Raw genomic sequence first — 20,632 nt, 5'->3', positions numbered from 1 at the left:
CCCAAAACTCTCTCTCCTTTGTCTCATTCACCTTTATTCATCCTTCATGGCTCAACTTAGGAATCACTTATTGTTAAGAGGCCTCTCCTGATCCCCCTCACCCAACTAAGATAAATGACATTCCTACATGTTCCCAAAGAAGCCTGTTCTTCCCTGGTCTTACAATTGCATGATGATGAAGTTTAACACAAAGCAGCATAAGATGGCTAAGCAAGAGGATCCAACTCCCTTCTCTCTCTCTCTCTCTCTCTCTCTCTCTCTCTCAAACACACACAAAAATGAAATGTTAACTCAGTTCAATTAGAACATACACTTCTGTGACAACCCCTCAGGCCAGTAACTCATAAAAAATATTTCTATTGTCCAGTCAATTTTTTCCCAAAGATTTAAAAATATCTCAGGCACTCTCAATTCAAACAGAAGTTTCGGTTCTGATAACTCTGTCACATGCTTTCCCTAAAAGCACATGCTCTAGAACTTTGTTTATTCAATTACAAGGCCTATCAACTGACCTCTGTTAGACCTCTAAGAGACATCTAACCAGCAGAAGGGAGTGTGATGTAAGGGGGGCAGCACAATGCTGTGAAAGAGACGGATTTCCAAACACATAGGAACTAGCTCTCACTCTTCTTCCTGCCACCATGAGATTTTTAATTGTCTTAATAAAAAAGAAAAACTTTTTCGTAAAAAATAAAATACGCAATAATTAACTTGATAATTGTTAAAGATGGTGCACATGGGTTCACTGGGCTTCCCTGATAGCTCAGTTGGTAAAGAATCCGCCTGCAATGCAGGAGACCCCGGTTCAATTCCTGGGTCAGGCAGATCTGGTGAAGGGATAGGCTACCCATTCCAGTATTCTCAGACTTCCCTTGTGGCTCAGCTGGTAAAGAATCCGCCCGCGATGTGGAAGACCTGGCTTTGATCCTTGGGTTGGGAAGATCCCCTGGAGAAGGGAAAGGCTACCCACTCCAGTATTCTGGTCTGGAGAATTCCATGGAGTCTCAAAGAGTTGGACACGACTGAGTGACTTTCACTTTCATGTGGGTTCATTAACCAATTCGCCTCTACTTTTATGTATGTACAAAACCCAATTTAGAGAATTTAGTTACTTCCATTCTTACCACTTCAATTATTTTAGTTTTTAATTAACCAATGGCCCTTCAATAATGTTAAGAATATTAATTTCCCCCGAACCAAAAATCAATAAATAACTAGTCTGGAGGGTATGGTTAACTGAACCCTGAGATAAGAAAGCTGAATTATACATTCACTACTAACTGTTCAATGCTAAATATATCTGAGAAGAAATCAGGACTCTGACATATGACTTGGAGACACAGCTCCATCATCTAGCCTGTCAACAGTGGATTATTCTAGTTAATGCAATGGACGCTGGACTTCACTGTGCTAGGGACATTAGAAAATAGAAAAATGAATAAGCTGGGGGTCCTTGTTCACTAGCTGCCCTCAATTTTGTGTTACCTCTCAAAAACTCGTTCCCATGCCATCCACCCCTTGACTACTATCTCCTATCTCTCCAGGTCATTTCCTCTGCTGTCCTGATCCTTTCTCCCTGTCTCCGTCAAGCTTGTCAAAATCTCAAACCACTCACTCCACTCCGGCCACACTAACTTCTTAGCCATTCCTTGAAAACCTCAAGAACACGCCTCGTGGTTTCCTACTTCTTGGCCTGGAACAGTCTTCCCCTCTTAGATACATCGTTGCTGTTGTTCAGTCACTAAAGCCACGCCAAGAACTGCAGCACACCACCTTTCCCTGTCTACCACTATCTCCTGGAGTCTGCTCAAGTTTATGTTCATTGACTCGGTGATGCTATCTAACCATCTCATCCTCTGATACATGGCATGTTCCCTCATTTTTTTCAGCTATCTGCTCAAATGAGACCTTTCATGTGACTACCACAGAAATTCAGCCACTACCCCTGCCAGATACTTCACTACACTGCTTTACTTTACTCAATTATATTTATTACCATCTAACAGGTTCCAATTTACGGACTTCCCTGATGGCTCAGATGGTAAAGTGTCTGCCTACAACGCAGGAGACCCGGGTTCAATCCCTGGGTCGGGAAGATCTCCTGGAGAAGGAAATGGCAACCCACTCCAGGACTCTTACCTGGAAAATCCCATGGATGGAGGAACCTGGTAGGGTACAATCCACGGGGCTGCAAAGAGTCGGAGACGACTGAGCGACTTCACAACACACAAACACATTCCAATTTATCATCAATTCTAACAAGTATTTTTCTTCCACTGTAAGATAAATTCTGACTTTCAGTTCAGTCACTCAGTCATGTCCGACTCTTTGTGACCCCATGAACTGCAGCACGCCAGGCCTCCCTGTCCAGCACCAACTCCTAGAGTTTACTCAAACTCATATCCATTGAGTCAGTGATGCCATCCAACCAGCTCATCCTCTGTTGTTCCCTTCTCCTCCCGCCTTCAATCTTTCCCAGCATCAGGGTCTTTTCAAATGAGTCACTTCTTCGCATTAGGTGGCCAAAGTATTGAAGTTTCAGCTTCAGCATCAGTCCTTCCAATGAATATTCTGGACTGATTTCCTTTAGGATGGACTGGTTGGATCTCCTCGCAGTCCAAGGGTCTCTCAAGAGTTTTCTCCAACACCACAGTTTAAAAGCATCAATTCTTCGATGCTCAGCTTTCTGCAGTCCAACTCTCACATCCTTACATGACTACTGGTAAAACCATGGCTTTCACTAGACAGACCTTTGTTGGCTAAGTACTGTCTCTGCTTTTTAATAAGCTGTCTAGGTTGGTCATAATTTTTCTTCCAAGGAGCAAGCATCTTTTAATTTCATGGCTGCAGTCACTATCTGCAGTGATATTGGAGTCCAAAAAATAGTCTCTCACTGTTTCCACTGTTTCCCCATCTATTTGCCATGAAGTGATGGGACCAGATGCCATGATCTTAATCTTCTGAATGTTGAGTTTTAAGCCAACCTTTTCATTCTTTTCTTCATTGTAAGATTTTTCTTTCATCTTCCATTGTAACATTTTTCTTCCATTGTAAGATAAATTCTGACTTTAGAAATGTTAAAATCAGTAAGGTCTTGTACTTGTTGACCACTAGATGGCAGTCATCAGTTCAGTTCAGTTCAGTTCAGTTGCTCAGTTGTGTCCAACTCTTTTCGACCCCATGAATTGCAGCATGCCAGGCCTCCCTGTCCATCACCAACTCCCAGAGTTCACTCAAACTCACATCCATCGAGTCGGTGATGCCATCCAGCCATCTCATCCTCTGTCGTCCCCTTTTCCTCCTTTCCCCAATCCCTCCCAGTATCAGAGACTTTTCCTACAAGTCACCTCTTCGCATGAGGTGGCCAAAGTACTGGAGTTTCAGCTTTAGCACCAGTCCTTCCAAAGAACACCCAGGACTGATCTCCTTTAGAATGGACTGGTTCGATCTCCTTGCAGTCCATGGGACTCTCAAGAGTCTTCTCCAACACCACAGTTCAAAAGCATCATCAGGTGTCACTATCTACACGCACAACCTTAATAGTAGTTGTCTTTTTGTGTTTTTTTTTTTTATTGTAGTATAGTTACTTTACAATGCTGGGTTACTTTCTGTTGTACAGCAAAGTAAATAAGTTATACATATACATATATCCCCTATGTTTTGGATTTCCTTCCCATTTAGGTCACCACAGAGCACTGAGGTCCCTGTGCTATACAGGGACCTCATTAGAATACATAGCAGTATATAGTTGTTCTTAATATCAATTCTTTTAAGCTATTGACACTACTGACACTACATGTGCTTAGTCTGTCAGTTAAGAATCTCTTGATTTAAACTGAAACAATCCTATATATAATATCTAGCAATAATTTAAATTCAACACATTATAAAAATATCAAGTATTCATAATAATGTGGAATAACCAGAAAGAACTTTCAGACTGCTAATGAGAATGTAAACAAATAATAACTATTTAGCAATATGTACTAAAGCTTATAATATGCATATTCCCAGCAAGCCCACTTCTAGACATATACACAACAGAAATGCATACAAATATTCAACCAACAGATATATCCAAGAATATCCATAGCAGTACTGTTCATGTTAGCTCAAAACTAGAAACAAGCACTTCCCCTGGTACTCCAGTGGTTCAAGACTCCACGCTTCCACTACAGGGGCACAAGTTCATTCCCAGGTCCGGTAACTAAAATCCCACATGCCATGTAACATGGCCAGAAAACAAACAAAACCAGAAACTAACCAAATTCCCAGCAACAGAAGAATGGATAACTTCTGGTATATTCACACAACGAAAGACAATAGAGAAAACAAGTATACCTCACAATATGAATGACTCTTACAATATACAGTTAAGACGTCAAAGTCAGACACAAAAGAACAGACACTATATGATTCCATTTCTACAAAGCTCACAAACAGGTAAATTAATTTATGGTGTTAAAAATCAGAAAAGTGTAAGTCACTCAGTCATGTCCAGCTCTTTGCAACCCCATGGGCTACACAGTCCATGGGATTCTCCAGGCCAGAATACTGGAGTGGCTAAGTTGTTCCCCTCTCCAGGGGATCTTGTCAACCCTGGAACTGAACCAGGGTCTCCCACATTGCAGGCCGATTCTTTACCAGCTGAGCTATCAGGGAAGCCCATGTTAAAAGTCAGAGAGGAGTAGTAACTGAAGACGGTGTAAGGGGGCTTCCGGGGCACAGAAAACATTCTATTTCTTGATCTGGATACTGGTTGCCCATGTGTATTTAACTTGAGAAAACTGAGTTTTCACTACAGTTAAGGGGGGAGAATGAACCGAGGAGCCCTTCTACGCTATTTGCTCCCTAAACCTACCCTCCTCACCTCTCAATTGTCTGCAGACCGTTTCTGTCTCCAACTGAGCCAGGATAGGAGCATAAACGATATTTAGCGGCTACTATGTGTCAGGCTTCCCTGGTGGTGCAGCTGGTCTTCCTAGCAGTTCAGTGGTCAGGACTCCAAGCTCTCACTGTTGAGGGCCTGGGTTCAGTCTCTGATCAGGGAACTAAGATGTCCCAAGCCACGTGGCATGGCCAAAAAAAAAGAAAAAGACGACAGCTTGATGAAGAGGAAAGAGTAGTAGAGACCTGAAGATGGAGGGCCTGGATTTGAGTTCTGGTCCCGCAATTGTGTGTGACTCTGCAAAAGTCAGAGACTCTCTGCACGTCAGTGTCTCAAGATCTACCCTGTCTACAAGTTGCTCTAAGGATCAAAATGAGATAACATATGTAAAAGGATTCTGTAAAGATAACACTTTGTGGTTGTCCATTTATTCATCTAATGAATATTTACTTAGTATCTATAATATTCTAGACTCAAGGGTTTCAAAGGTGAACAAGACTGGCAAGGTCCCTACTCTCATGAAACTTCACACTTGTAAGTGGGAGACATAATAAACAGATAAATGGGCAAGAGTTTCCAACAGTGATAAATGCTCTAAAGAAAATAAAACAGAGTGATGTGAAAAAGAGTGGAAAGGGAACTACTTTAGATGGAACAGTCATAGAAGGCCAGGCTGAAGTGACATAGCTCAGACCTCAAAGGATTCTTCAGCCAAGTGAAGAAGCAAGGAAACAGGTGCTGTAGGCGTAAGAACAAGGCAAGTTTGACATGTTTGAAGCACTGAAAAAATGAGGTAAGTCTGGAACACAAGGCTGAGTGAGAAAAACTGTTAGCAGACAAGGTTGAAAAAGTGGACAGGGGCTAAATCCAATATGGCTGGATTGCTATAAGAATATTATCAGTACCATAAAGCTTTTCTTTTTATTAACGTGGCCAAATTGAATCATGCAAATATGTAGTGTACCCAATTCACAAAAGTAGGACCTCTCCAACTTTTTACTTGAGCAACTCTATGGCCAAAAAATAAGTGGAAAGATCCTATACAATGGCCCTAGCCATAAAATTCTTAAGAACTACATACAAAAACATCATTTATTATGATGTTTGGAAAGTTAAATAGTCAAAAACCTCAAGAGCAAACAGAAATGACAGAATTATAGAATGAGTTGAAAAAAAAAAAAGGTTTTTAACAGAAAAAGTATCACTGCATTCAGCAAATATTTATCAAGCACCTACTTTGTGCCAGGCATGCTCTAAGCACTAGAGATACATCAATGAACAAATCAGTGAAGATTTAAGCAATAATTGAGCAGAAGATTTAACTGTAGAAATATAATACCGGAACTGAACTTCAACTTATTTTATGTCTCAGCATTTTCTAAAATAGGAGTCATAGGCTTAGTCATATGCACCTGTCAGAAAGCAAACTTACCAAGGAATTCTTAATCACTTCACTCCTATAAAATTCTGGAAAAGAAGAAAAAGAACAGTAAGTGATGTGGAAGAAAATAAGCTCACTAACTCTTAATCCTATAAATTTTTTAACATATGCTCTAGTTGAAAAAAAAAAAAAAGACACTTAAAACATTTTCAAGGGTCTATTCTCTCTATATATTTATCTATAAAAATTAAAATACAGATTATTAAATAAAAGTTTTTTAATTGAAGTATAGTTGATTTACAATGTGTTAGTTTCTGGTATACAGCAAAGTGATTCAGTTGTACATATACAAATATTTATTCTTTTTCATATTCTTTCCCATTACAGTTTATTATAGGATATTGAATATAGTTCCCTGTGCTACACAGTAAGACCCTGTTTAAAATTAAAAAGTTTTAAAGAGAAAAACACTGGTAAAGAAAGGTCAAAATCTATTAAGATTTCATTTAGTTATTTTTCTCTGACTGAGTCTAAGGTAAGGCCTTAAAAACTCAGACTTTATTCTCCCTTAACTACTGCCATTGTCTACAACCAGTTCCATATGCTCCATTAATCTCAACCATCTCCAGTGATTCTCCATTGTAGTACTGTGGAGAGAACGCTCACCTAGCAACCAGGGAACCAAAGTTCTAGCTCTACATGTTATTAATATTCAGCTCGCATTTTCTTGGGCCCACTTCTTCATGACACTTTTGACAATCAGACTAGTAATCAAGGCCTTCTATAACCACTAAAATTCCATGATTCTACACACCTTCATTTATACTGTAAATGTTACAAAACCTGAAGATACAATTAAAAGAAAGACTGTGTCAGAGGTTCAAACAGACATTCCTAAGAACCCTTCAGTATTGCCTCTGCTGTCTCTGCCGAAGTTACTCTGTGATGCTCTGTCAATGCAGAGCCTACAAGGACTCTGTACCCGTATGCTGCTATAGGGCAATATTCCCCATAGGCGAGCCACATATCACTGATATATGAGACGACTTTAGGTGATACATGGATAAACTTTACTTTCTCCTAACACTGAAATTTACAACTCATATACCCAACCCCTAACAATAAGCTCCATAAGGGCAATAGCATTTTCATTTTGTATAAATGCTGTGTCCTCAACATGTAAAACTATTCCTGGCACAGAGTAGGCACTCAGTAAAATTTTGATTGAATCAACAACTTCACAGATTGTGGGAAAAAATGGACTTCTTAAAATATATTCAGTATGTAGCATTAGAGATGAAATTCAAAGAGAATAAAACTTGCCAAAGTAGTCCACAAGACTGAAGTGTGGGAATCATCAAGCAGTAAAGGAAAAGTGGACCTGGATATAAAGTTCTTATGGGCAAGGGCCTTTTGGTTAAAGTGTTTCTTCACAAAAAATAGCATCTATACTATTCTATGCTTGTCTTCCCTTAAAAAATAGTAATAGTGATAATCATCCTATTTTGTGGCAAGATAGTCACAACACACTAATGAAAAAAGCAGGTTTTATGAGAGAATTTACCACAGGATACAAATTTCTACAATTACATGAACAACATTTATCTTAAGTGATAGGGTTAGGCTGCTTACTTTTATTTATTGCTTGGCAGTTTTTAAATTTTTCTATTTTGAACACTTACTTTAAATAAGAGAAGGGATAATTCTAATTGTTTTTAAAAGGAAACTTTTCTTGATGAATATTTAAGTTGCTGATAGTTTTTGGATATTTCAAGTAACATTATATATAATCTTTGAAAGATATATATTCTAAGACACATGAACCTATAAGACAGACTTCAAGTGAAACTGCAAGATAAAAGGAAAAAAAAAGCTTGAATTTGATAGATATTGCCAGATTGTTCTCTATAAACACTGTACCAATTTACAGTCCCACTTAACAGTAGCCAACACTACACAGCTGTTTGTTTTCAATTAGCTAATTCGCTGGCTGTGCTGGGTCTCCACTGCTGCACGCGGCGTTTCTCTAGCTGCGGAGAGTCGGCGCTACTCTGACTGCGGTGCACAGGCTTCTCGTTGCTGCGGCTTCTCTTGGCTCAGAGCACAGGCTCTAGGCACTCGGGCTTCGGTAGCTGCGGCACACGGGCTCGGCAGGGCCCAGACTGCAGGCTCAGCAGCTGTGGCCCACGGGGCCTAGCTGCTCCACAGCACGTGGGATCTTCCCCAAGCAGGGATCAAACCCATGTCCCCTGCACTGGCAGGTGGATTCTTAACCACTGGACCACAAGGGAACCCCAATCTCAATATTACCCTTTTCATTTTTTCCCAAACAGTTAACCAATGCCAATCATAAACTGGCTACATACATGTACATATGTATGTATGTGCATGTGTGTATATATATATACATATGTTCTTTTCTAATATGCATACATATACTCTAATTCATTTCCAATGTTTCTGGGTGGAAAAGTATAAGGGCTAAAATTATGTTCCTTGTTATTACAAGGTACTTTCACTTAATATACTTTTGTATTGCCTAATTTGCTCCAAGTATGTAATATTTTTTAAAGCAGTGGAAAAAAATTAAAGCTATTCCTTTTTTCTTTTGAGAGAATTCCTCAGCTTAATCTGTAAAGTGTCTAAAGTAAAGAGTCTCCAACATATATATCTCCAGCTCTAAAAAAATGAACAGCATTATTATGTTTTTCAAAACTTTGCTGACTAGCTTATATACATACATAAATGAAACTAAACAATTTGTTTTCCCCATTAGACCCTCAAAATGGACTTGCTAATTTTAATGGAGAAAGGTCAACAAAGGAGCCATAGAGTTTGGAAAGGAATCACCGAGTCTAAAGGAATTTCTAAAGTGTTAAATGTGGGCCTACACTGTCTACCATTCTGCTATACTTTGATTGTCAATGAAATCAGCAACATGGTGCACAACAGAATAGTGAATTCAGGAGAATTTAAAGTGAAAAAAACCGTTCCAGTCCCCAATGCACCATGTATAAGTGTGACCCTGGACAAGTCAATTAACTTTCCCGGGCCATAGTTTCTTCACCTTTAATGGAGAATGACACCTGGAAAATAACAGGGCTGTTATGAGGCTCAAATGAAATACTGAATTAACAATACTTTATAAGCTATCATTGTTATTAATATAATTCTGTGAATTTTCATTAATTCAACTTGAGCAAAACTATTAGACAAAATTTCAAAAAGATATCATGCAAGACTAGTTCTACATGAAAGGGACTATTAGATACAAATGCTTCTCTATCCATGCTAAGACCTAAGCAAACAAAGCAAGCAGAGATTGCAAAGCATGGTTCCAATGGCATGTCAAAACATGCTATTATATAGCATTCCATTTATTTAACAAATGCCTTTTAGTATCTCAACTTCACTCAGAAAAGAAGAAACAAACTTAAACTCTACTATGAAACTATTTTCCAACTATCAGATTGGCAAAATTTCACAAGTTTGATTGCACAGTCTGCTGGTCAGGCTGTAGGGAAAAGGATACCCATACACAGCAGGTGGGAACGTCGACAAGGACAATTTTGTAATATTCATACTTCCACTCTGGAATTTACCCTAAAGCCTTACTAGCACTCACACAAAATAATATATACCAATGAAACTGTTCATGGCAATGCTGTGTATACAGCAGAAGACCAGAACAACTAAATGCTCATTAAAAGAAGTCAGTTAAATAAATTATGGCACGACTGTTCAATACAAAACAGAAAAAAAGAAAATTAGAGAAGCTCTTTATGAAATAATATGGGAAGACATCTAAAGTATATTAAGTGAAAAATGCAAGGCACAGAAACATATATATATATACAATTGGTACAATTTTTACTCACAATTGCATACAGAATCTCAGTAAAGATAAACCAGGGTACAGCAAAAAACTAGCAAGATGAAACAGGTGAGAGGAAGATTTTAATATAAACCTTCATATATATATTTTGAGCCATGGACTGTATTAGCTATTCAAAAATTAAATGAAAATATCTGGGGGCTTACTTTGTGCCAAGCATTATTCCAAGTATTGGGAACAGTGCGGTGAACAAAACTGACCCAGAAATTTCTACTCAAATGGAGCTTATATTAGTGGAGAGAGACATGCATTAAGCAAATAAGTAAACATACAGTTATGTCAGATGATCTGGAGTATCGTGGAGAAAAATCAAACACAAAAGACGGGGAGAAGAGTCACAGTTTTTAAAAGGGTTAGTCAGTGATCAAGCAGAGTTTCTCTGAGGAAAGATCTGGAGTGAAGACCTGAAAGAAGGCAGAGGAGCTAGTCATGTGGCCATCAGGAGGAGGGTCCAGGCAGGTGCCTTAAACTGAAGCCGATTTGAATTCAAGGAACGCAAGGGCAGTAGGCATGGAACAGAGAGAACTAGAAGAAGAGAAAGAGGTAAGTGCCGAGAGGTGACAGACGGCCAGTTCATGAAAGGCCTAGGAAACAAGAACTTTAGCCTTTACTCTGAATGCAACAGGAAGCCACTGGAGGCTTTGGGGGGAGGAATAACAGGACCTGACTTTCATCTTAACAGGATCTCAGTTGAGACCACACTGAAGAGAGTGTGTGGGCAGACAGACCTGTTAGAAGTCTACCTCAACAACTCATGCATGATAGTCCGGAGGTAGTAAGAAAAGAGAAAGTTATAGATATATTTTGGTAGTAAGAACCAAAAACATCTGCTGAGAAATTGGGTATGGAATATTAAAGAGGACAATGCAGCGTGATTCCAAGGTTTCTGGCCAAGCAAATGGAAAGAGTTGCCATTTTCTGATAGAGGGATGAATACAGGAGACAGATCAGGGTTAGAACATCAGACTCACTGCTGAATCTATCGAGTTTAAGTCACCTTCTAGGCTCCAAATGGAGATGCACAGTAGGCAACTGAATACATGAGTATGAGTTCAGGGGGGAGGCGAAACTGAAGAAACACGTTTGTAAGCTGTTAGAGTGACAAGTGATATCTGAAACTATAACACATGCATGAGACCCCCAGACTGAACTATGTAGAGGTCATCTTCTAAAGCATCAAAATAACTGGCTGGCATTCCAGGAAAGCACAGGCACTCACATTTCATGGGGGAGAAATAACTATGGCTGAAGAACAAACTTGATTTTATAAAACTTCCAAGTTTAAGAAGGAACCAGTGTTAGAACTAGTTCCTCATCCATTGACATAAAGCTTTGTTCTCTGAGAATGTAATAAATGGTGTTCAATTTGAACTACCTGAGAAATAGACAATCTCCTAAGAGCACTAAAAAAAAAGTGTCAAAAATCAAAAAAAAACTCACTCATAGCTTCTTACACTCTGCTGTGAATTCAGCTGAAATAAAAGAATAACTAAGAAATCAGCATTTTAGATATTCTTCCAAATCAAAAAAAAAAAAAAACAGCTTCTTTTGAAACTGAGAAATGATGCCACTAGGCAGGTGGTACAGGTGGCTTTTAAGAAGAGCCCATAGGCCTTCCATTGTGGTCATCCTACACCAAGGGCCACATGATGATCATGCAACGAATATTCACGTTTACCATCACAGCTCCAAGAAGACAGTTCAGTTCAGTCGCTCAGTCGTGTCCCACTCTGTGACCCCATGAATCGCAGCACACCAGGCCTCCCTGTCCATCACCAACTCCTGGAGTTCACCCAAACTCATGTCCATTGAGTCGGTGATGCCATCCAGCCATCTCATCCTCTGTCGTCCCCTTCTCCTCCTGGCCCCAATCCCTCCCAGCATCAAGGTCTTTTCCAATGAGTCAACCCTTCGCATGAGGTGGCCAAAATACTGGAGTTTCAGCTTCAGCATCTGTCCTTCCAATGAACACCCAGGACCGATCTCCTTTAGGATGGACCGGTTGGATCTCCTTGCAGTCCAAGGGACTCTCAAGAGTCTTCTCCAACACCACAGTTTAAAAGCATCAATTCTTCAGCACTCAGCTTTCTTCACAGTCCAACTCTCACATCCATACATGATCACTGGAAAAACCATAGCCTTAACTAGAAGGACCTTTGTTGGCAAAGTAATGTCTCTGCTTTTTAATATGCTATCTAGGTTGGTGATAATTTTCCTTCCAAGGAGTAAGTGTCTTTTAATTTCAGGGTATATTAATTAGGCTTACTAAGTAAAGAGTTTTCTGGCTCCTCCTATGGCAGTGGAAAGTTACAGAGCCAACCATGCAGCCCCAACAAGTCTATTATGTCAATAGACTTCATTCAACCATGACATTCTGGAGCAGAGGGAAGTTTCAGGAGTCACCAATCCTCTCATTTTAGAAATAAATTAACAGCACACAAGAGGAACTAAATGCTGCAGCCAAAGTGCTTGCCAGTCAGTAACAGACTCAATACCACTACTAGACACTGGACTTCCCTGTGGTCTGAAACCAGCTAGTCCCTTATTGTGTTAATAACCATTTTATTGAAATAACTTCAAGAAACAGTCCAAAAAAAAAAAAGAAATATTCCATAATAACTTCTAAGCTCAAGATATAAAGTGAACTAGAGAGGACAAGAAAAAAAAACAACAACAAAAAAAATCACTTCGGTTTTCATTGTATCTCTTGGACAAGTTTTTATATCATGGTCATCAACCAGTCCCATGACTACCCTTTTTAGAAACTACTATTATGCATGTTAACATTACAATTCCAATAATAATTGCTATCATTTACCAAATACTTAAAATGTACTAAGTTCAATGTCAGTAACTATTATCAGAGGTAACACTAGAGCAAGAACACAGAAGTTCTAACAAAGACAACCAAGAACTGATTATATGGAAACCTATAAAAAATGTAAAGTACTTTGGCACTGTCATATATTGCTAGTGATGAAGCCAATTAGTGAGCAGCAGACCAAACCTAATAAGATCTGCAAAAATCCGTATACCCTTAGCACAGACAGTGACCAAACTGTTTCATTTTTCTTCTGGACACAGAAGACAATATTTTCCCATGTCCTGTTCACCTAAAAAGGATGATGTAACTGATATACGACTAATGGCATGTCATGGAATTGATGTGGAACATTTCCATTTAAAAATCTCCCTCAAATAATCCCTCTCCCTTGCCATACGAGAAGCATCATTCCAAAACAGAAGCAGCCTGGATACCTGAGCCACCAGTCAGAGAACTGCCAGGCCAGTATCTGATAAGTAACAACTACACTGAACTTTGTTCGGTTGCTCAGTTGTGTTGACTCTTTGCAACCCCATGGACTACAGCACGCCAGGCTTCCCTGTCCTTCACCACCTCCCAAAGATTGTGCAAACACTGAACTCAGTGTTTAAGAAATTTATTATGCCAAGACACTGAACGACTCATAGCATTTGTTATAGTAGCTAGAGTTACTCGTTCAGATTAATACAATTGTTTTAAAAATATGCAGTGGTTAGAACGAAACCGAAGAATGAAATAAAACTGTAAAAGTGGTGGAATTTACAGTCCTTGTTTCTTTGTCCAAAAACTACATAGCAAGCTATTTCAGTATATAGTATATATACTTGTATATAGTTGGTATATAGTTATAAACTGTTACATAGCTGGTATATAGTTACATACTAGCTGAAATAGCCAGAACTAATATCAATGTAGTTTTAATCCTAATTCAATATTCCTGCTATTATACCATTTTTCCTCTTTTACAGTTTTCAACATAAGTCAACTGATTATGTCAAAGTGTCTTTTGCCTAATATGTATTCAAAAGATGCTTGTAGTTCTGAATCAAATATCTGATGTCCTCTTGGAATTATCACTTATGGAAGAATCCACATTTCAGTATGAGGAAATGAATTCAAAGAAACCATGCAATTCTAAAAATGAGCCCATATACACAAAGAATTACAGATATGATAAGATATGAACTAGGTCCAAATTTTACCACAAGACTAAAGGAATCAATTATATTTTAAAGACAAGCAAATTAGTACTAGATACTAGACTCAAGTAACCTATTTAAAATGACTGCTACTGAATAATTAAACATTAACATTCATAAAGGAATGATAAATTTATCATTGTAAGGCTCAGCTATCCAAAAGAACTATCCAAAAGACATGTTTCTTCAATATATATAACAACGGCTCAAGAAATGTTTTCAGATAGCATGATAACTTAGTTCTCTAATAAGCAATACTAGCAAGAGATGCAGAGAATCATTTGTGTTACAAAAGAATAAAAATGAGATCTAACGATCTGTGGGTGGCAAGTCCAGATTCTCTTACCTCTATATACCTTTTCAGTGTTACACAAGTGAAGTGTGAAGTAGGTATCAAGGAGCTGATGGCCATTCCTATTAACAATGTTCCGGGCAGCAATGTTCCGAAGATGTCTAAGACGACGCTGAAACACAAAGAAAAACAAAAAGAGGAGCATTCAGTTTCTCCTCTTCTAAAACCTTCTGAAAGCTACAATTCAAAGATAAAATTTAGTAAGTTGTCCCAGTCATTTATTTGTTGAGCCAGCAACCTTAACCCAGTCTTTTACTTATGCCTCAGCATCTCTTCTATTAAATAGGAGTTATTATTGCCCTATATCATTTACAAAGCTGTTGGAAGCATGAAATAACAGAAATGAAATATTCTTGAAAAGTATAACTATATAAATCCTATATACCTGTAGAATAGCATCAGTATTTCCTGGAATATTAACTAAGCAGTAATTTGCTTTTTTCCCATCAGAAAGATGCTGGTAGAGATGCAAAGTCCAACTCACAGCAACACAAAATTAGCAATTATTACATACACACACCTCTGTTGCTAGTTCAGTCTGATGCCAGATCATGTTACAACCAAGAAAAGAAGACAACGACAAAAAAAAAAAAAAACACCCCACAGTAACTCACTGTTCACTTCATCAGGCCAGTAACCCAACTGTTGTCAGTTTAAATTCTCACTTGATCAGCAGTCAACCAGGCCCTATTTTTTCATTAGGCCTCCCTCCAACTAGAATGCAAAAATTATTTGAAGTCCTACGTGTTGGAAATGCAAAAGCTCCAAAAGCAACAAGAGAAATCAACAAAAATATAAGATGCATAAGTGTTAGTCGCACAGTTGTGTCCAACTCTGTAGCCCGCCAAGCTCCTCTGTCCATGGGATTTCTCCAGGCAAGAATAATGGAGTGGGTAGGCATTCCCTTCTCTAGGAGATCTCCTCAAACCAGGGATCAAATCCAGGTCTCCTGCATTGCACGCAGATTCTTTACCACTGAGCAACAGAGTACAGAACACCTTAAGATACCTTAAAAGTGAGTGAAGTCACTCAGTCGTGTCTGACTCTTTGCGACCCCATGGACGGTAGCCCACCAGGCTCCTCCGTCATGGGATTCTCCAGGCAAGAATACTGGACTGGGTTGCCATTTCCTTCTCCAGGGTAAGATACCTTAAGAGATAGCCAAATCATTTCGTATCAAGAGAAAAGCTGGCAGTGAAGTCTGAGCACAACAGATTCATTCTCAATAGCTAGTCCCCTGTGTCAGTTTATTATTTCAGAGACTGATAAATAGAAACCAAGTGCTCAGTTTTAAAATATGCTTAAAGCTTTCCCTTTAGGCCGAAAGCCCACTTTGCTGAGGTAAGTCCATCATCAATTACAGGTGCAGTCAGCCAGCAAAGCACAGTTCTTCCTTTCCATGTACACAGCAACCTAATCCTTTCTCCCAATCTCTTGGATAGAGAAGGTTATTGTCTAATAAATTTATTTAACATTCTAAGTATGAAAAAAACCCCAAATGTATTTATAAAAAGCTCCTAGGGCTTACTTTAAAAGACTTATATTTCTACAATCTGCCAAAGGTTTCCATTTCACACCCGAGATTACAGCAACTATTTCCTCCAACCACATATTTTTCATTAGCCTTCTGAGTCAAGATTTTAAATTGACAGGAACCACTAATAGCCTAAATACATAATAATCACATCTATTTTGCCAAAAGATTCCAATCTTGGTCCTTTATTCAAAGACTTGAAAACATTACCTAAAGCCTCCAGCATAAAGTACAAACTTCCCATTATTCCCTTCAAAGCCTTGCACAATCCAACCTCTGCATACTTGATCCTTACTTCCCACTAGATCTTCCACACACCTAACCCCCAGTCACAAGTGACTGCTTACTGTTCCATGAAAAAGATCATGTAAGGTCCTAGATTCGTGTTTTTGCCAATGCTAGCTCCTCAGAGCTATCTATTGAGATTACCATACAGATTTTATCTTTCAATTTGTTTATCTGATGTATCACACCGATTGATTTGCGTATACTGAAAAATCCTTGCATCCCTGGGATAAACCCCACTTGATCATGCTGCATGACTCTTTCAATCTATTGTTAGAGTCTGTTTGCATTTTGCTCAAGATTTTGGCATCTATGTTCATCAGTGATATTGGCCTGTAATCTTCTTTTCTTTTGATATCTGAAGCACTAAAATAAGTATTTTCATTACACCATGCTTAAATAAATACAAGATGGTCTCAGCAACTGGAACAGACAAAGGAAATCAACTCTTGGGTAAATCACGGATATAATCTTGGTGAAGGCAGTAAATATACATGGGGACCTCTTGTGCCCTTGGTCTTGGTTTCCTCTTTAAAATATTCATCCCATCTTTATCATAAAGATGATTATTTTAAAAAATACTAAACATGCGAATTGCCAGGCTGTATGAAGCACAAGCTAGAATCAAGATTGCCAGGAGAAATATCAATAACCTCAGATACGCAGAGGACACCACACTTTTGGCAGAAAGTGAAGAAGAACTAAAGAGCCTCTTGATGAAAGTGAAGGAGGAGAGTGAAAAAGCTGGCTTAAAATTCAACATTCAGAAAACTAAGATCATGGCATCTGGTCCCATCACTTCATGGCAAATAGATGGGGAAACAGTAGAAGGCGAGAGACTTTTATTTTCTTGGGCTCCAAAATCACTGCCGATGGTGACTGCAGCCATGAAACTAAAAGACGCTTGCTCCTCAGAAGAAAAGCTATGACCAACCTAGACAGCTTATTAAAAAGCAGAGACATTACTTTATCAACCAAGGTCCATCTAGTCAAAGCTATGGTTTTCCAGTAGTCATGTATGGATGTGAGAGTAGCACCATAAAGAAGGCTGAGCACTGAACAACTGATGCTTTTGAACTGTGGTGTTGGAGAAGGCTCTTGAGAGTCCTTTGGACTGCAAGGAGATCCAACCAGTCCATCCTAAAGGAGATCAGTCCTGAATATTCATTGGAAAAGCTGATGCTGAAACTTCAATACTTTGGCCACCTGATGCAAAGAACTGACTCACTGGAAAAGACCCTGATGCTGGGGAAAACTGAAGGCAGGAGAAGGGAACGACAGAGGATGAGATGGTTGGATGACATCACAGACTCGATGGACCTAAGTTTGAGCAAGCTCTGAGAGCTGGTGATGGACAGGGAAGCCTGGCATGCAGCAGTCCATGGGGTCACAAAGAATTAGACATGACTGAGCGACTGAACTGAAACTTTAATAAATTAGATTAACAATATTAATAATATGCCAAAGGACCTACTAGGCCCAGGGAACTTATACTCCACATTTTGTAATGATCTGTGAGAAAAGAAAATATAAAGAAGAGTATGTTTTTTGAAAAAAAAGATAAAGAAGAATATATATGGGACTTCCCTGGTGGTCCAGTGGTTAAGAATCTGCCAGCTAATGCAGGGAACTAAGATCCCACATGCCACGGGACAAGCAAGCTTCGTGAGCCACAGCTACTGAGCCGGCACTCTATAGCCCGTGCTCTGCAACAACAGAAGCCTATGACCTGCAACTAGAGAGCTCCCCGCCGGCCACAACCAGAGAAAGCCTGCATACTGCAATGAGAGCCAGCACAGGCAACAATAAAGAAACAGAAGAATGTGTGCATGTGCTTGTCTGTGTAACTGAATCACTGTGCTGTACACCTGAAACTAAAAGGATATTATAAATCAACTAACCTTCAATAAAAATTAATAAGAATTGACAAGAATAATTATATGCCAATGTTAATTTTTAGTTTTTAAAAATGTAAAATGGTAATGTATGATGCTAACAAATAGGAAAAGGAGTGTGTCAAGGCTGTATATTGTCACCTTGCTTATTTAACTTATATGCAGAGTACATGAGAAACGCTGGACTAGAAGAAACATAAGCTGGAATCAAGATTGCTGGGAGAAATATCAATCACCTCAGATATGCAGATGACACCACCCTTATGGCAGAAAGTGAAGAGGAGCTAAAAAGCCTCTTGATGAAAGTGAAAGAGGAGAGCAAAAAGTTGGCTTAGAGCTCAACATTCAGAAAATGAAGATCATGGCATCTGGTCCCATCACTTCATGGGAAATAGACGGGGAAACAGTAGAAACAGTGTCAGACTTTATTTTGGGGGCTCCAAAATCACTGCAGATGGTGACTGCAGCCATGAAATTAAAAGACGCTTACTCCTTGGAAGAAAAGTTATGACCAACCTAGATAGTACATTCAAAAGCAGAGACATTACTTTGCTGACTAAGGTCCGTCTAGTCAAGGCTATGGTTTTTCCTGTGGTCATGTATGGATGTGAGACTTGGACTGTGAAGAAGGCTGAGTGCTGAAGAATTGATACTTTTGAACTGTGGTGTTGGAGAAGACTCTTGAGAGTCCCCTGGACTGCAAGGAGATCGAACCAGTCCATCCTAAAGGAGATCAGCCCTGGGTGTTCTTTGGAAGGAATGATGCTAAAGCTGAAGCTCCAGTACTTTGGCAACCTCATGAGAAGAGTTGAGTCATTGGAAAAGACTCTGATGCTGCTAGGGATTGGGGGCAGGAAGAGAAGGGGACGACCGAGGATGAGATGGCTGGATGGCATCATGGACTCGGTGGACGTGAGTCTGAGTGAACTCCGGGAGATGGTGATGGACAGGGAGGCTTGGCATGCTGCATATTCATGGGGTCACAAAGAGTCGGACATGATTGAGCGACTGAACTGAACTGAACTGAATGATGCTAACCTTAGGGAAAACGGAACAAAGGGAATTCTGTATACTGTCTTTGCAACTTCTCTGTAAATCTATAATTATTCCAAAATTTTAAAAAATGATAAGCTATTTATTGCCTTTTTTCAGAACTAGGAAGTGGAAAGGGGACTAAGAGTGCCAGTAAAACAACACTTCACAAACATTATTTAAACAGAGCTCCTCTCTTCCATCCCCACGCATTCATCTCCTTCCTTCAGTGTCCCATCTCCTTCCTTCCTCCCCTTCAATTAAAAAGAAACACTGGAATGTTAAACCAGAAACTCAGAAAATGACCTATGGGGGTGAGAAGATGTTGGAGGAAACAGAGATATAAGCAAGACTTCCCTGATACTTCGCTATGTGGTTTTGCCTTCTGTACCATAAGAATGATTTACACAATCAAAAAATAAAGTTAAATAAGAAAAGTTTAAATCAACTGCTACTACTAAGTCACTTCAGTCATGTCCAACTCTGTGCAACCCCATAGACGGCAGCCCACAAGGTTCCCCCATCCCTGGGATTCTCCAGGCAAGAACACTGGAGTGGGTTGCCATTTCCTTCTCCAATGCATGAAGGTGAAAAGTGAAAGGGAAGTCACCCAGTCATGTCTGACTCTTAGTGATCCCATGGACTGCAGCCTACCAGGCTCCTCCGTCCATCGGATTTTCCAGGCAAGACTACTGGAGTGGGCTGCCACGGCCCAAATATTAAAGAAATCTAGGTGACCTAAAGGATCCTCTCTAGTTCTTAGTTCTCCAAAACATCTGTACTTGACCAAAACAATGTATAATTACAAATAGTTTCAAATATTTGTCTATTTTCCCAACTAGACTAAAAGTTCTATATGGGAGAAATTTGTTTTATTAACTGCTATATCTCTACCACCTAGATGAACAACTAGCAAATAGTAGCAACACAACAAATGGTTTTTGATTGAATTTATACATGTTCAAAATCACTGCAGATGGTGACTGCAGCCATGAAATTAAAAGATGGTTATTCCTTGGAAGGAAACTTATGACCAACCTAGACAGCATACTGAAAAGCAGAGACATTACTTTGCCAACAAAGGTCCGTCTAGTCAAGGCTATGGTTTTTCCAGTGGTCACGTATGGATGTGAGAGTTGGACTCTAAAGAAAGCTGAGCACTGAAGAATTGATGCTTTTGAACTGTGGTGTTGGGGAAGACTCTTGAGAGTCCCTTGGACTGCAAGGAGATCCAACCAATCCATCCTAAAGGAGTTCAGTCCTGGGTGTTCACTGGAAGGCTGATGTTGAAGCTGAAACTCCAATACTTCGGCCACCTGATGCAAAGAGCTGACTGATTGGAAAAGA

At 39.4% G+C, this 20,632-nt stretch overlaps 1 protein-coding gene across 2 annotated transcripts in view; it reads right to left on the bottom strand.

The window, feature by feature from the left end:
- The window catches only part of UVRAG (UV radiation resistance associated), a 324,313-nt gene that overhangs the window by 273,708 nt on the left and 29,973 nt on the right, over positions 1-20,632 (bottom strand). For both annotated transcript variants that reach the window (XM_068988472.1, XM_068988473.1), the window contains exons 2-3: positions 14,534-14,651; positions 6,321-6,355 (exon numbers count right to left, since the gene is read on the bottom strand). In XM_068988472.1, the coding sequence (XP_068844573.1) occupies positions 6,321-6,355; positions 14,534-14,651 (153 nt within the window). The remainder of the gene's footprint in view (positions 1-6,320; positions 6,356-14,533; positions 14,652-20,632) is intronic.

This window comes from Capricornis sumatraensis, chromosome 16 (genome assembly GCF_032405125.1).
Source record: "Capricornis sumatraensis isolate serow.1 chromosome 16, serow.2, whole genome shotgun sequence".
Lineage (NCBI taxonomy): Eukaryota > Metazoa > Chordata > Mammalia > Artiodactyla > Bovidae > Capricornis > Capricornis sumatraensis.
This window is presented reverse-complemented; position numbering and strand designations above follow the sequence as displayed.